This window comes from Rhodnius prolixus, unplaced genomic scaffold, assembly GCF_049639745.1.
Source record: "Rhodnius prolixus isolate KJV_2025 unplaced genomic scaffold, Rpr scaffold_13, whole genome shotgun sequence".
Taxonomy (NCBI): Eukaryota; Metazoa; Arthropoda; class Insecta; order Hemiptera; family Reduviidae; genus Rhodnius; species Rhodnius prolixus.
In genome coordinates this window covers 5,700,343-5,716,652 of record NW_027411583.1, presented here as the reverse complement: position 1 = coordinate 5,716,652, position 16,310 = coordinate 5,700,343, and the positions used below count along the sequence as shown (strand labels likewise).

The 16,310-nt window shown below is 35.5% G+C and overlaps 2 protein-coding genes across 16 annotated transcripts in view; one reads left to right on the top strand and one right to left on the bottom strand.

Annotated features, from left to right (window-relative positions):
- The window catches only part of LOC141448007 (uncharacterized), a 149,609-nt gene that overhangs the window by 110,354 nt on the left and 22,945 nt on the right, over positions 1-16,310 (top strand). For 7 of the 15 annotated variants that reach the window (XR_012454780.1, XR_012454776.1, XR_012454773.1 and 4 more), the window contains 5 exons: positions 7,595-7,660; positions 8,487-8,730; positions 15,026-15,134; positions 15,743-15,938; positions 16,011-16,309. Coding sequence is in view for 1 of the 15 variants with exons in the window: in XM_074116008.1 (XP_073972109.1) it covers positions 7,595-7,657 (63 nt within the window). In the remaining 14 variants the exon portion in view is untranslated. Of the gene's footprint in view, positions 1-7,594; positions 7,661-8,486; positions 9,328-9,405; positions 9,886-15,025; positions 15,135-15,742; positions 15,939-16,010; position 16,310 lie in introns of those variants that run through there. The other 8 variants (XR_012454772.1, XR_012454782.1, XR_012454785.1 and 5 more) reach the window with 8 other exon arrangements.
- The window catches only part of mAChR-B (muscarinic acetylcholine receptor), a 307,231-nt gene that overhangs the window by 281,873 nt on the left and 9,048 nt on the right, over positions 1-16,310 (bottom strand). The gene's annotated exons all lie outside the window — the stretch shown is intronic.

Below are 16,310 nucleotides of genomic sequence, written 5' to 3'. Positions count from 1 at the left end.
GTAATGGGTCGGTATTAGGATTTGACAAGAACTGTGTCTTCATTAAATTTTTTTTTGTGGAAAAATTAAAGGAGACTTTCTTCTCCTTCAGGACTCTTAATGCAGAACTGGGAAACGTGGGAAATCTGGGAAACTGTAAAGAGTGGGTGGGAAAAAGGAGTAGAAGAAGTAGAATTAGTGGCTAACACAAATCTTCAGGGAATTAACTCGCAAGGAGTTTTTCCCCTTCGTTTTATTGACTTTAACCAACCAATCATGGGGCTTTCTTATCTTTCTGGATCAAGTGACTCAGTCAAATTGGAAAAAGTTCCCTTTTTTTTTTCTTTTATATTTCTTTGGGTGAATTGTTGTAGAGCTACATGTGCGCAATGTGTATGTTGTTTAAAGATAGTCACTAAGGCCAGTGGTTCTCAACCTTTCTAATGTCGTGACCCCGCAATACAGTTCCTCATGTTGCGGTGACCCCAAACCAAAAATTAATTTTGGTGGCTACTTCATAACTGTAATTTTGCTACAGTTATGATTCGGAACGTAAATACCTGATCGTATGCATTATGTATTCTCATTGCTACAAATCAAACATAATTTAAACATAGTGATTGATCATAAAAACAATATTTAATTATATATTGAGAAATATTTATTACTAATTCCAAATAAATAGCATTTTACCATGGCATAGCATGGGTTTAAATATAACAACAGTAATATAACAGTAAACAACAGGGCACTATTTTGCAACAGTATGCTGCCAAATTCAGTGAGATGGTTGTGGGTGCTTCTTGCTTACCAATTCAGAAATTCTTGGGGCAGTCTTTGCAAGAGCACAGCGAAGACCATTTTCCACAATAAGTCTACTTCGGTATTTAGACTTGATTACTAGCAAGCTGGAAAACCCTATTTCGCAAAGATATGTTGTTGAAAAAGGAAGAAGAAGGCGCAGCACAATCTCAGACAGAATAGGATATAACTGTAAACACTTAATCCAGAATTTTGTCAGTGACATCGTAGAGAAATCTGTTCTCGCTGCATCATTTTTAATTAGGTCAATGAACTCTTCTTGCGCTGTCTCCGGGGACATCTTCAACTTTCACTGTGAATGGACTTCTGGTAAGTGCAAATGGGATGTCAGGTAGATTAGGGAAGTATGATGAAATTTCGTCTGCAAACATGTGCAAATGTACTTTCACAGAAGTTATCATCATAATTTTTTTTTTTGTCCGGCTCAATGTCATGTTCCTCAAAGAAGGCAGATAATCTAGGAAACATGTAAATTTTATTTTTATACAATTTATTTTTCCAAAGCTGAAGTTTCATTTAGAATGATCTAATTTTTTCGGACAAATCGAGGCAAATCAAGGCAGTGATAAATTTAAGTCATTCAAGATGACAAAGATGTCCACCAAGTAAGCTATTTTCTACAGCTCAGTTTTATCGCTGAAAAGTGCTTCGAATATATATTTTCCGATGACTTTAGGCGACCCCTGTGTTTTGGTCGTTCGACCACCGCCGGGGTCGCGACCCACAGGGCTGCTAAGGCCGTGGCAGATAAAAAGATAGTCACTAAGGCCGTGGCAGATAAAAAGTTGAATTTAAAACAAAAACAAAAAAATCATAACAGAGGTGGCAGTTGAGTGGTTACGCTCAAGAATCGCTTCCAAAACGCTCGATAGCATTCAATCGTAATTTAAAAATTTAAACTTGCGCGGCAAGGTATACATCCGCTGAAACTTTACCCATAATCGCCATAACTTCCTCTTAAACTGAAGCAATCAATAGCGAGGTTTTGGTGATAAAAGTGGCATCTTTTATGTGACACGAGCTATTGTTTTTAAAGGCAATAGAGTAGGTTTAATCATAGCGAACGTACATATAGTTTTAATACTCATAATTATTTTTAATTGAATCAGCTTTTGCATTTTAGTCGCTTGCACTGGTTAGCGCTGGGAGTCAGCTCGGTTAATTCTAACTTCACAAGAGAAATGACTACTTCTGGCTGCCGCGAGAGAATAGTAGTGAATAGAGGCTAAAAGTGGTGCTTTCTCTCCCTAGAGTTAAAACTAGTACTATTTTCCACTAGAAATAAAATTATAAATACAACTTGTTTGAACTTGTTCAACTAAACCAACCAACCAACAACTAACTAGCTAACCTTCCAAGAGTGTGGTGTTGAATCTCATTGGCTGCAGTGTACCATAGAAAACAGGACCCCCAAAAACCTGTTCCAATAAATAAATGGGTAAACAGTTTTACCTTCTGTTTTGGGCTCTGGTCGACCATTTTGAGACATTCCATTTCTGGATATTGTTGGTGGGAGGCCATACATTTGTTTTGTCTGCTAGATACAAATTTTGATTGCTTAAAAATTTGCCAAAATCGTGGTTATCTAATGGGTTGCCAAATAAGTTAGTTCGGTTTTTGAGAGTGGAATAAATTGCTTTTTTTTTTGGATACACAGAATACTCGTACATTTTAATCAATTATACAGGGTGGGGCAAAAGGTACGAACCGGTTTTAAAGGGATGTAAAACAAAAACAATTCAACTTACAGAAATTATGTTTATATTGTTTAATTCAGTACAGAATCTAGTTTTTTACATTAAGTTTCGAAGATGATATCACGTAGGTGGCGGCCGTCAGCCGCGATGCACTCTTGAAGGGGAATTCTGAAGTTTTCAACCGCTCTTCTGCACATTTCGATGGGGTATTGCCGTAACTTCCTCTCTGATTCTGTCCTTAAGTTCTTCCTGGGTATGTGGACGATGTTTAAAAACTTTTTCCTTTATGTACCCCCAAAGAAAAAAAATCAAAAATGCTCAAATCTGGTGAGCGCGCAGTCCACTCCAAGACACCCCTCAAAGAGACGAGGCGTTGTGTGACAATGTTGGAAGAGTTTTTTTGAACCTGAGCTGGAAGAATTGAGCGAAGCAACTAATCTGGGAGACATCTGGTCCCCAACAGGACGGGGCTACATCCCACACTGCTAGGATTTCAATGGCGAAATTGAGGCAAGTGTTCCCCCAGCGCCTCGTCTCTTTGAGGGGTGTGGGCATATAAAAAAAATTCTGTCCAACGAACTCCATTCGTAGATTTGCACTCTATTCACTTCTTTAGAAATCTTGGCATAACAACGTGTATCCCAGCCTAAACTCACACACACTAACAACAACTACTACTACTTTGACAGCCACAAAGCGCTCAAAAGCTCCGGAGCAGAGATGGTTGAAGTATATAATATATATCTATATCTATTTTGGTTTAGCGTATCCATAGGCAAACTCTAGTTTATCATTATCAAGTATTCCTGTTCTTTACACACGAGTACCTTCCTTTGAACAAAAACACCCGTCTTTTTTGCACTTCACTAGAGCCAAATATAGAGAGCTATTTACTTTGCTGTAGATTTAGCTTTAGAGCACACACAGGTGTAACAATGGTATATAGAACAGTGCTTCGTAGTTCGCGAGAGAATTTTTGGTGGTCCCGGAAATATATTGTGGAACTGTGATAAATTAATTTACTTATATTACATTTTAGTAACAAGTAAATAGAAAAACAAGTTTTTTTGGTTAACTTCAGTAACTCGCGAACGTTCAGCAAGTAATTGGGATATACGAGGGTCGTTTGAAAAGTCCCTGCAAAAATAAAAACTACTTAATTTTTTGGGGTAAACCTTTTTTATTTTTCAACATAGTCTCCTTTTAGGCTTATACACTTCGTCCAACGCTGCTGTAGTTTGTTGATCCCTTCCGAATAATAGGATTTGTCCAAGTCTGAAAAATAGCCATTCGTTTCTGCAATCACCTCCTCGTTTGAATAAAATCTTTTTCCCGCCAGCCATTTCTTCATATTGGGGAACAAATAGTAGTCCGAGGGAGCCAAGTCTGGAGAATAGGGGGGATGTGAAACGAGTTGGAACCCTATTTCCATTAATTTTGCGACCACAACTGCTGAGGTGTGAGCTGGTGCGTTGTCGTGATGGAAAAGGACTTTTTTGTGGGCCAATCGTGGGCGTTTTTCTTGCAGCTCGGTTTTCAAACGGTCCAATAACGATGAATAATATGCACCTGTAATAGTTTTACCCTTTTCCAGATAGTCGATGAGGATTATTCCTTGCGAATCCCAAAAGACAGTCGCCATAATCTTTCCGGCCGAAGGAACGGTCTTCGCCTTTTTTGGCGCACATTCTACCTTGGTAACCCATTGTTTAGATTGTTCTTTGGTCTCAGGAGTGTAGTGATGTATCCATGTTTCATCCACAGTGACGAAACGACGCTTAAAGTCCCGCGGATTCTTCTGGAACAGCTGCAAACCGTCCTTGCAACACTTCACACGATTTCGTTTTTGGTCAAGCGTGAGCAATCGCGGCACCCATCTTGCGGATAGCTTTGTCATGTCCAAATGTTGATGCAAAATATTATGTACCCGTTCATTCGAGATGCCCACAGCACTAGCAATCTCACGCACCTTCTCTCTTCTGTCATCCATCACCATATCATGGATTTTATCAATGATTTCTGGAGTAGTAACCTCAACAGGGCGTCCAGAACGTTCAGCGTCACTTGTGCCCATATGGCCACTCCGAAAATTTTTAAACCACTTATAAACTGTTCTAATCGAAGGTGCAGAGTCACCATAATGTTTATCAAGCTTCTCTTTAGTCTCCTGAGGCGTTTTGCCTTTCATAAAGTAGTGTTTAATCAACACACGAAATTCTTTTTCGTCCATTTTTTGAAAATCACTCGACTTCCTCGATTCAAACGAATGCCAAACACAAAGAAATAGACCGATCTGGCTGAAACTTGGTGTGCGTTCTTCCAAGAGATGCTACTAACTAAACATAACCTCGATACGCGCCAGTAGTGCTATCTCTCTGACTTTGCACGGACTTTTCAAACGACCCTCGTATGTTGTAGTGATCCTATCAAATATACCATGCAAACAAAGTATAATAAGTTAAAAGACGAAATCTCTACACTAAACTGAATTAATCTAACCGCTTGATGAAGGGCTTATAATAAACAAGTTTGCTGCAACTGTTATCAAGGATTAAATATATGTTTTTATAGTTCGAAGTGACTAAAAATTTGCAAGTTTGAACATGTCGTAAAATAAATAAATAAATAAATTTATTTATAAATTTTCAAACAGAGATTGAATGAAACCGTCATTTCATTCAATAAATCCATATTCATTAGCCGGGACATGAAAATAAAAGCTTGGAAAAAAAAAATTATGGGCAAAGTTTTCCGCTATTAATTAACAGCATCCATTAGGAAGATCAGTTTTGAAGCAAGAAAAGTGCTTAAAACTCTTTAAAGGAATTTTATTCGTATTTTTTTTTTATATATCTACTTAACGATTATTAGAAAAATTGTTAAATTTTCTATTGAAATGAGGGGGGAAAAAAGACGTATGATTTTCAATTTTAGAGTCTATTTTACTCGTTGACCTTGAGTCTATCTCCTGGCGCCTTCCAACTAACACCAACTGCCAACTCCTAGTTGATTATCTGTCTATCAACATCCTCAGTTCTCTTTTCCGTGTCCTCGCCTTACGTAACTACTATATAGCTTCCGTTTTAAGTTCTAAATCTACTTTAAAAAATATTTGTTGAACAAAAGAAAAAAAAATCATTGCTTAAATTAGAACCAATATTTCGGCTGATAAACGAAGCTTGAACGTTCATATTATAGCAAAGGCTGGCGCTTTTTTTGACAGCCTATTGCACATGCTCAGTTGTCCGCCTTAGTTGAGGTGACGAACGCTATGCTAGCACTTCGGCTATCTCCGGTAGTTGTCGGAGAGATGAAACACGCTGTTAATGGCACGGTTATTTTTTTTTTTATGCAGAAAACTTTTTCGAATTAAATTGCTGTTACCGAGCTTTTAAGTACGGCGGATTGGAGGCAACTAGCAAATGTGCTTTAAATTATAATTTTTCAGTAAATTTCTCAAAGTATATGTACACTTCTGGAGCGGAGCAGAAACAGGATACTGTGCAATTCGGAAATTACACCTTTGAGTGGGTGGATAATTTTATTTATCTAGGCACGCAGGTGAATCCCGACAACAACGTGCACAGTGAAATTAATAGAAGAATACTGCTGGCTAACAGGGCATACTTTGGTTTGTAAGATCATTTTAAAAGTCAGTTACTCTCCAGGTCGACTAAGATAAGGCTTTATAAGACCCTTATCCGACCCGTCTTAACGTACGCCTCAGAGTGCTGGGTCACCACCAAAAATGACGAGCTTGTTCTCCTTAGGTTCGAAAGAAAAATTCTTCGAAGGATCTATGGAGCCATCTATGGATGGCGAAATATGGAGACGGAGAAGTAATGCAGAACTAAGGAGTCTGTACAGGGACGTCGACGTGGTGTGTGTGTGTGTGTGTGTGTGTGGTGAAACTTGGACGCCTTCGTTGGGCAGGACACGTAGCCAGAATGAATCCCACAATATCACAAATATCACACAAGATAATAAAAGAAAATATATATGGCACGCGACGAGTGGGCTTGACCGAAGTCGCGATGGAGTGATGCAAGAACTCTCCTTGGTGTCCGAAAGTGGATGGTGGCAGCATTGGACCGGGACAACTGGCGAAATTTGATAGAGGAGGCCAAGATTCGCGGTAGCGAGTTGTAGCGCCAGTTAAGAAGAAGAAGTTCCTCAATAGTGAGGCATTTCCTAAATTGTTCTCATAACCTGTATTTCATGGCCATCAAAGGTTTGATATTTGGGAGAGTTCTTTAAGAGAAAGGCTACTACAGGATATGAAATGGAAGATTCATCATGGATCGCTGCGCTATTGGTCCTCGGCGCCCCCTCTTTTTCTGAGGAGAAAATCTCCAAGACCAAAACTGGAGTCAGCCGCATGATTTATTCTATAATCACAAACGGTAGAAATTTCCCTTTAGATTTTCAATGCGAAAGCTTTTTTTAAAAAAAACTATTTAGAACTGTTGGTCTAAAATCAGTAAACTTTATCTCGAAGATAAATCCATTACACATAAACATTTGGTTCAATATTTCATTAGAAATCGATATTTTCTATCGATGGAAAACTAGGAGCAGTTTAGCGTCGAATATATTTCAACATTAAAGCATAATTTACTAGCGTAAAGAAGCAGCCGAGACAAAACTATAGCGTTCGATGCAGCATAGAACGATAGCAACTGGAGATATGGTTTTGATTTATTGTTTAATTAATTTACGGTGTATATCTTGCCATTTACTTCCTGTCGGCCATTGCCAAGGTGGCATTGTTCTATTTTCCTTATTTAAAGGGAAATTCCACTTTCTATTGTTCGAAATATATTTATTTTAATTTAATATTAGGTTTGTAAATTATTTGCTGCTATATTCATTGCTTTGTCACTTCTTGTTTGGGGAATCTATTTTCTTCGGAAGAATTTTGTCTTCTAAGATTGAAAAAATAGTTTATTGATTGTAGAAGTAAGGAACGTTTTGTTAGTATTTAATAGACTAAGTGTTGCCCACACGATGTAGGCAATCAATCTGGTTTATTGCTGATGAAAATGTTAAATATTAATAAATTATATAATAATTTACTGCAATTAATTTAATTTCAGATGGGGTACATGACAGTGATGTATTTGCTAGGAACAGGAAAGCTGAAAACGTCACCAATTTAGAAGGTATTGCCAACATATATTATTAAATTTTAATTATTTTATGCTGAATTTAACAATTTATCAAATTTACAATAATACGTATTACTCTCTCTTAAAAGGCGTCACGCCACGGTAGCCGAGTGGTTAAAGGCGAGACTGTTAAGCTAACATGTATTGTTGGTTAGTGGGTTCGATTCCCTGGTCTTAGGCCTTGGATTTTATTTAATGGTTAATATGAGAAATTTATAGCAAATTACTTTACTCTCTCTTAAAATTATTATAAGATTTGTGACCTTCAAATTGTTGGCAATTAGACGAAAATATAATTTAGGGGATTTTGATTGGTGCATGCATTTGACAGTTAAAAATCTTCAAAAATTTCGATGTGTGGCTAAAAAATTATTTCTACTTTTAGGAACTTCATCCACTGCAAGGCCTTTTAGAGTTCTATAAGGCAAGGTTCTTCTGTTTCATTACTGAACGAATAATCTGGTATGAGTAATACAAGGCTTTTCATACTATGGAAACCAGCAAAAGAACTAATTGCTTTCGTTTTACTGATATTTGAATGGAAATTAAAATTTAGAAGATAATGGATACAATTTGTAGCACATTACGAGTAATTGCAGGAAAAGAAAAAAAATCATTTTATTAATTGAGTTCTTTGCTTTGCGCTTCAAATTTATTAAATTTATATCCGTTAAAATTATGTTAAAAGGAGAAGAGAGCGATAAAAAAATAAAAATAACTACGAAAAATAGAAAGAGCAAAAGAAGGTTTTTTCCCATTTTAAGATTTCCCTTTTTTTGTCCTTACTCTCCTCTAACACATTTTCTGTTATCTCTTACAGAAAGGAGAAGGATGTGGTTCTAATCAAACAGTAGCCTGATAGAATTCAAGATAAGACCAGCAAAAGGCCAACAACCCTCGGGCTATTGAATCTTTGGCTAGAGCATCATCCTCCGTCACCCTTTTATCGTCTACTATGAATTCAGGCTCCATGGAATGAATAGTGTGGGGGATAGTTGCCCACATGTAATTTTCTCTTCTGCAATCGCATTACTGTTGGAATGATGAACGTAATAAAAGAAAAGGTCCAAGTATTTGTGATTCTAAATTATTAGAATAAATTTAAAAAAATGTTATCGTCTTTAAAGTTTTTTATTTTGTCCGCTTTTAAAATGCAATTTTTGTTTTGAATACTTCTTTTTTTGTTAATAGTAACGTCTGTTCTAGGCGCCACGGTAGCTGAGTGGTTAGAGGCGAGACCTGCGAAGCTAATATGTATTGTGGTACTGGGTTCGATTCCCGGTCTTGGGTCCTTGGATTTTATTTAATGGTTAATAAAAGAAATTTACAGTAAAGTAGTTTGCCCGTCTGAATAAAATAGGCAATTACTTTACTTACTTTACTTTTTTCTGTTCTGGTACTAATTTAATTACAGTAATAATGATAATTGAATATTTTTATTTTAGAGATGTAACTATCAACTCCTTACCAGGAGGAAATGTATTCAAGAGGCAAATAAATATATTCTATTCTATTCTTCAATAGTTATTTCCCAATACAAATGAATTAAGAATTCTATATTTTCAGCTTGAATGAGCCCCCCTCACATATAAAATACAACTCCAACTTTACAATACTAAAACATTAAACATACTTCAAACAAACAGAATCATTGAATTACTAGGTTTCATTAATTTTATTTCATTATTTTCACAAAATTGTTTTAGGTACTATTCATTAACACTTCGGGATAACAACATGTAACCTCCCTCAGTCGGGTAGCAAGTGTAAGCGATGTGTAACCTACCTCACTCAGTCGGCAAGTATAGTGCAAGACGTAAACATAAGTGTAGTACGATATCTCTACAATCAAACTGATGAATCTTATTTCTGATGAAGAGTTGTAATGTATCTACGTGTTACAGCAGATAGAATCCAAGATATTAGTTATCACTGCTGATCTAACGAACCACATTTTCAGCAAATCTCAGTTAGTGTTAGTGAATTATAGAAAAAAAGCAATAGAACAAAATAAAAATCTATAAATAAGACGATAATTAGAATAATCAACAAAGTTACAAAGAAAGAAAAAGGTGAATATAAGAAAAAGGTTTGATGTAGTGAATATTCAGGTCAGTGTGGAGAATTAAATTTTGTACATGGTTAGGACTGTAGAGATAGAATTCTACTGGAATTGGAGCACTTGGTAAAAGTCCCACAGCTCAGTTTTGAAAGTCCAGGTAGGTTGTATTTATCTTGTACATCTATATTTTGTAAATCTATTGATAGTTTGAATCCTCCGTCCAGTGGCCTTAAAGAGAAAGTTTATATCGTCTCTTTTGTTTCTAGTCTTTTTAATCTAGTTCCAAATACTCTAAAATTAAAATTAAATATTTTTTCGAATTGTAAAATATTTGCATTTTACACTCGCAGCCAGTTTTGGAGTTTTAATGCTGAATAAAAAAAATTAATTACTTGAAAAGTTTTTTTTTTTAAAAAAGTTGAAAGGTAAAGGAAAAAGCAAAGAAGGCTAATTAGAGATTTGTAAAGCCTTAAAAGGAAAAAAAACTTTCTTAAGTCACAAGTTTTAATAAGTCCACTAAGTTCATGTTTTTGATGGCAATAATGTTCTATAGAAGAAGAACAAAGCAATCATATGTTTTTATTGCACTAGTTCTGCACACGTGCAGGTACAAGCACGGTCTTAATTAAATGGCCACCTCTACAACTGGCCAATAATCTTCTTTTTCCTCTTCTTATTCTGGATCTTTCTAGCCCACTCAGGTGGCTAATATCGTCCTACCAGCAATTCTCTGAATTATGTGTTTAATGTCGTACTATATTTCTTTTTCCTGTCTTGTAAGTTCCACCGACTGTAAATTCATTTTCATGACAGCCGGGGGCTTTTCTCCATCGCTGTTTCAGTGATACCACTGCACTTAGTGTTGGTACAGAACCGGCTAAGTTCTTAACACTGGGAGATCTGGCCATGTGATGCCGGATGCCAGCACCAAGAGGAGATGCATTTGTGCTTCCACCCTCTCCCTCAGTATCCGGTAAAAACATGTAGATATCCCATCGGACCATTATAATTCGCATTCAAATCACTAATTCAAACGCCAAACTTCGTATTCCACGCCACGACTCGGCACTTATCTGGCCACATCATTTATCACTCTTGTTTGTTTTGCATTACTGCCTATATACGAGGTGTGGCTATTAAAAAACGAGACTATTGCAGTAAAACATTTTATTTTAAATTTATACATATTTAGTTACTATTACCTTCAATACACACCTCTCCCCTATTCCTACAACGCTCCATGCGAATTTACCATTGTTCGAAACCGTGCTGGAAGTCTTATTCTGTGAACTCCTGCATGACGCGCGGCGCTTTTTCTTTCACAGCTTCAACGGACTGAAATCGTATTCCTTTTAATGCAGATTTGACTTTAGGTAATGTGCTTAGTTAATGCTTGTTATTTATTTCAAGGCGCTAGGGTCATTGTCGCCCAGAGTTTTAAGTGATTTATAAAAGTAAAAATATTTGAATTTATCAGCTTTGCTCATCTAGACCACGCATTAAATAAATTATAATAGTTGTAATGTCTGGAAGTATTGGAACAAATTAGAACTTCAATTTAAAAAATGTTCTGTAATAATTTAAGAACATAGAAAATGGGTTTTAAGTTTTTCTTTTCTTCTTATCAGTAAAAAATATATAATATATATTATGCATTATCTAAAAGAAGACGTTAATAAAGTAGCCCTGGAACAACAATAGTTAGAGCGTAGTCGAAGAAAAGATTGGTCTCGTTTTTGAAGATACCACACGTTTGGAATTTTAATTTGGTCACGATCAACTGTATCGTTTTATTATAACTTTAATCGGTAAACTTCATTTTATATAACTCTTTAATTTATTTTTTTCTTTTTGTTTGTTGTTTCTTTTAAAATGTGTGCTTTAATATTTTATATGATTATCTTGGCTCTAGCCTTGATTGAAATGAAAAGAAGAATCAATACGACTTATCCCTCTGGGAGAATCTTCGATGGATTTTTTTTTTGGTGTCCAAATTCACTGCTGATAAACCGTGATCCCAAATATGCTTCCGTGAAAATGGATTGAGACAAGCTTAAACAAGTTTTGTTACCCTGCATTTGAAGAGGCTAACTGTAATATGGTACCGGCAGCGGAATATACTAGCGCTATAAAGAAAGAGAAACCTAATTGGTCTTCGAAGTTTGTTTCGCCTTCAGCGTTTCAGTGGGCGACCAATTTGAAAGGCTGAAGAGCCATAATAGGTTTTAGAGAGTTGATTAGAAGAGTGCTATCATTTCTAGAGGAATCTTGTAAGTAAAGGCCTCCAAGAATCAGAAAATTCAGATGCGACTTGCGAAGGCATGTGTGCAATTACTTCAAAATAAAGTGACGCCTATTTTTTTAGGCGGACTTTGCTTCTAACTACCAAATTAGGTGTTAGGCGACTAGCAAAAATACTTAACAACAAATTTCTCCTATTAACTATTAAACAAAATATAAGGCCTAGACCGGGATTCGAACCCAGTACCACTACTTAGCTTTACGGGCCTCGCCTCTAACCGCTATCGTGGTGATTTACAATTATTTTAATATTCTGAATTAGTGTTTTACCTCGCAGCGGGAAGTGGACTAACCACTTCTTCAGGGTTGAGCCAAACAACTCCTACAACATTCACATTGAGACTCAGTTCACATAGGGTCTGTAAAGATAGTAGCTGTGCGCTGGGTTTTGCAAACCCCCAAGAAAACTCGAGATCATCATCACTCACACAACCTCTCATTACACGGAAACATTTCATATTTCACTAACACAAACATTGATACATGAGAAAGTAACAATAATTCTTTTAACTTGCAGAGAATTTGGTTTATGTTTAATTCTCTTGAAACCTAAAATTAGTATTCACTGACATACATATGCTAGGTCACATTCAGACACTTTATAGATGCTCTCATTCTATGAACAGATACTGAAAAACCTTGAGAGGCTGTATAGTTCTTTTAGGACTCAGCAAGAGAAAAAAATAAAGACAAAAATAAAGATGTCAAACTATATTAGGCTGCTAGATACACATTGTATTGATCAGGTATTGATCATTGATATTATAAAAAGAGTAAAATGAATACGGTCAACATGAATTAGGGTATTAAAGTCTGTATCAATATAGCCAATAGATCGAAGTATCGCCAAGAAAACAAATAATTTAAAATTAGCATAATAGATCATAAAAACAATAAATGAATGAATAAAGACTATTTAAAAACTCAAGGATACAAGGTGTTGGTACAGAATTCCAAGGGAGTCCCAGTTTGCGGATTCACCCGAATCTTCAGATACTTGCAAGTAATTCTCGAACTCCGTTAGGAAGTCATAGATGAGTACGGGTATTATTCCTCTAGCACCGAACTCGAAACCCATAATAGCAAACTCTCTTTCTTAGAATTTCTTTTTTTGGGGGTCTTTCCCTAAATTACGTACTTTTCTATTCAAATATTTGATCGCTAGGTCCTGGTCATTGTTGACAAAATGCACAGTAAGAGCTGGAACAAACGTTGTCAAAATGTACGCATATCTTAATCAGTCTGTCCATATTGTCTGTACAGTAAATCTTCTCCAAAGCAGACGAATTCATTTTCTTCTAAAAGTCGTCTATCTCTTCTTTTTTTTTTCTACTTTGTGGTATCTTCAAGTGATCAATAGAGATTTACGGGTGGAATCCCCCAGGAACATGTGCTGCTGCTGTTTCAGTCTCTCTTCCGACATAGGTACCCCACTTCTGTCGCTACTAGATCACTGACACCTGGAATTCCTCCCAAGGCGGCTTAGTTTCATATTCAGGGCATTTCCCCCCACAAAAACTCTAGAGTGCACTTGTTCAGTTTTACATCTCCATCTATCTTTATATGTACATCTACAGTTAGTAGCATCGCAAGAAGTTAGAATCAATTCTTAATGTACAGGAAGTTGAAGAATTGAAAAAAGATTCATGCAATCTTCCCCTCCAATAAATGTATTTAATATTTTACATCAGCGACTAGCCACCTATATTATCTACAGAAAATTTAGAGAAGTTAGATTTAGAATTAACAGAATTCGTAATAATGTTGTCGTTTTCTTAAAGGTGTGATAATGGAACAATAATTGAAATATATTTGTAAATTAAGAAGCGCGTTGGACATTTAAAAAAGGTCAGATGTGGTAAAGTACAAATTGCTTTAGTGGGAGAAGCTAGCTTAAATGAGGGAAGAAATATTTTCCTTTCTAGCTAGCAAGTTCCTGTGCAATTACAAAGGTAAAACTAAAATACAAGTAAAGGTAAAACGGATTTAGGTTGATTTTCTGATGATAAATTTATTTTTGGAAAAATCTATAATTCAGGCATTTGTATACAGGCAATTTGTGTTCGATATATGAATGCTTCACTTGTCAAATCGATTAACTCCACTTTCTGAATTTTAGTAAATTTTACAGTCTGAACACTTTATTTACTCCTAATTGTATAACAATGAAAACAAATTTCGGCTGATAATTAGTATTAACAGCACTAAATGACACAAGTTTTGTAGCCATTGAATTATGAATAATTTATTTTAGAAGCCAATCTGATTAACTTTATACTCTAAAGTAAATTTTTAATACAAACTTATTTAAATCACTTTTTTACAACGCAATTGACTACTTCTTAAACATCTATTAAAAATGATTATTATAAAAATTTAATCACAAATCGACATGACGGGAGCTGAAATACACTTAACGAAGAAGACATCATTTATATTGATGAAGAATCAATTTAAACTAAGTAATAATACTTGTAATATTTGTAACAGAACAGTTATTACTAATTTTTGCTAAAATCTTTGATAAAAAATGTATATAATGAAGATTTCCTTTAATAAATATATAAATTTAAGACTGAATTTAAATTAATTCATTTTCTTTCCCTTGCCAAATCGATTAATTCCCTTAATCATGTAAAAATTGTAATAATAACGATATATTCTATCTTACACTTTTAATGTGTCATTAGATAAAAGATACCTCTGCAGTAATACAGTCTAAATCGTTTATTTGAATCTATTGTTTAACAGGAATTTTAAAAAACAATATGTTGGTGCTAGTTTTCCATTTTTCTGAACTTATTCTTTTTTTTTTTGGAGTTGATCGATTTGGTGCAAGTGAAGCGTTCATATATTGATGATTCTCCTGAAGTAAAGGTTCTAAACAATTAAATTAACTTAATTATTTCTTGTTTGTCTTAATACTTAAAACACAAGCAAATACACGCCTGAAAACACAAACGTACTCACTAAAAACTAATATTGTTTTTTTGCAGCTGTTTCCAGTGTTGACAATTTTAGAGTGTGACAATTTAAAGAGGAGTGGAAAAACAGAAATCATGAAGATGTGTATTTTCTCAACAATGGCCGAAGTTAATTATATAGGTAAATGAAAAACATTTTATCTTCAAAATAAAAAGTGACGTAAACTTTTAAACAGAAAGAGGAGCAAAAAACAAATACAGGACGACAACTAAAAACAAGAAAATAACAATAAAAAATAAAAATGCAATTTTCTTTTGTGTTCTTATTAACTCCAAACTTTTTTGAGAGGGGATTAGGAAGCTAACGTTGATTAAAGTCTTTTAACTTTAATGGAGTAGAGCATGATTATTACAGGTATATTTCTGGATGTCTTCCCCTTTGATAATAACAGTGTGAGAGGTTACCTTGGTGAAATGGGGAGATGGGCTCATAGAGATGATAAACAATACTTTTCATGCCTAGTTATCTGACCCTTCATTTTTTTTTGTTTGTACACTAAAACTTTGTCCAATGTCTGTCTTTATGTTTCAACGAGTTCGTTAAAGTTTCAAAATTCAATGATAACTTTTAGCCTGGTTACCAACAAACCAACGGACATATTCTTCTTCAGTTTCCTTTTACTGCATATTATGTACTTTAAAAATTACTTTAGCTAACACATTTCATTCGCTACATTTACAAGTTTGAAATCGATTTTTAAGTTTAAGTTTTTTTATCTGTTCTCAAAGTTAACAAAAGAACATCGATCTTCTGACACACAGAATTGAGAAGCCAGATTCTATGACTGGTGACAAAGAACAGAAAGCGTCTGCCTTTAGATGGAAAGAACATATTGACTCCTTTGAGCCAGGACGCCCCCTAAGAATTCTTCCAGATCGGAGAAAAAGAAAAAAGAAATCACTTTTCTGCAAGTTTTTTGAATCTGTAAGTGAATTTTTGTATCATAAATGTTGAGCATTACTTGTCAATGATTGGATCTTTTAAATTAATCTTAAGACGGATCGAAGATGGGCGGGACATGTGGCTAGAATGTGTGATGATGACGTGCCGAAGAATCTTATGCTAACGGTACTACACGGTGGTAGAAAGAGAGGCAGGCCAAAGTTACGTTGGCTGGACGCAGTGAAGGAGGATGCCCTGGCGTTGCTGGGCGAACGTAACTGGATAGTGGCTGCCCAAAATAGGGAAGCATTTGACGGAGGCCAAGGTTCGCTAGACGGACTGTCGCGCCAAATAAGAAGAAGACGGATCGATTCTCCTCTTTCGAAACCTTAAAAACCTCAGACTCAATTAAGG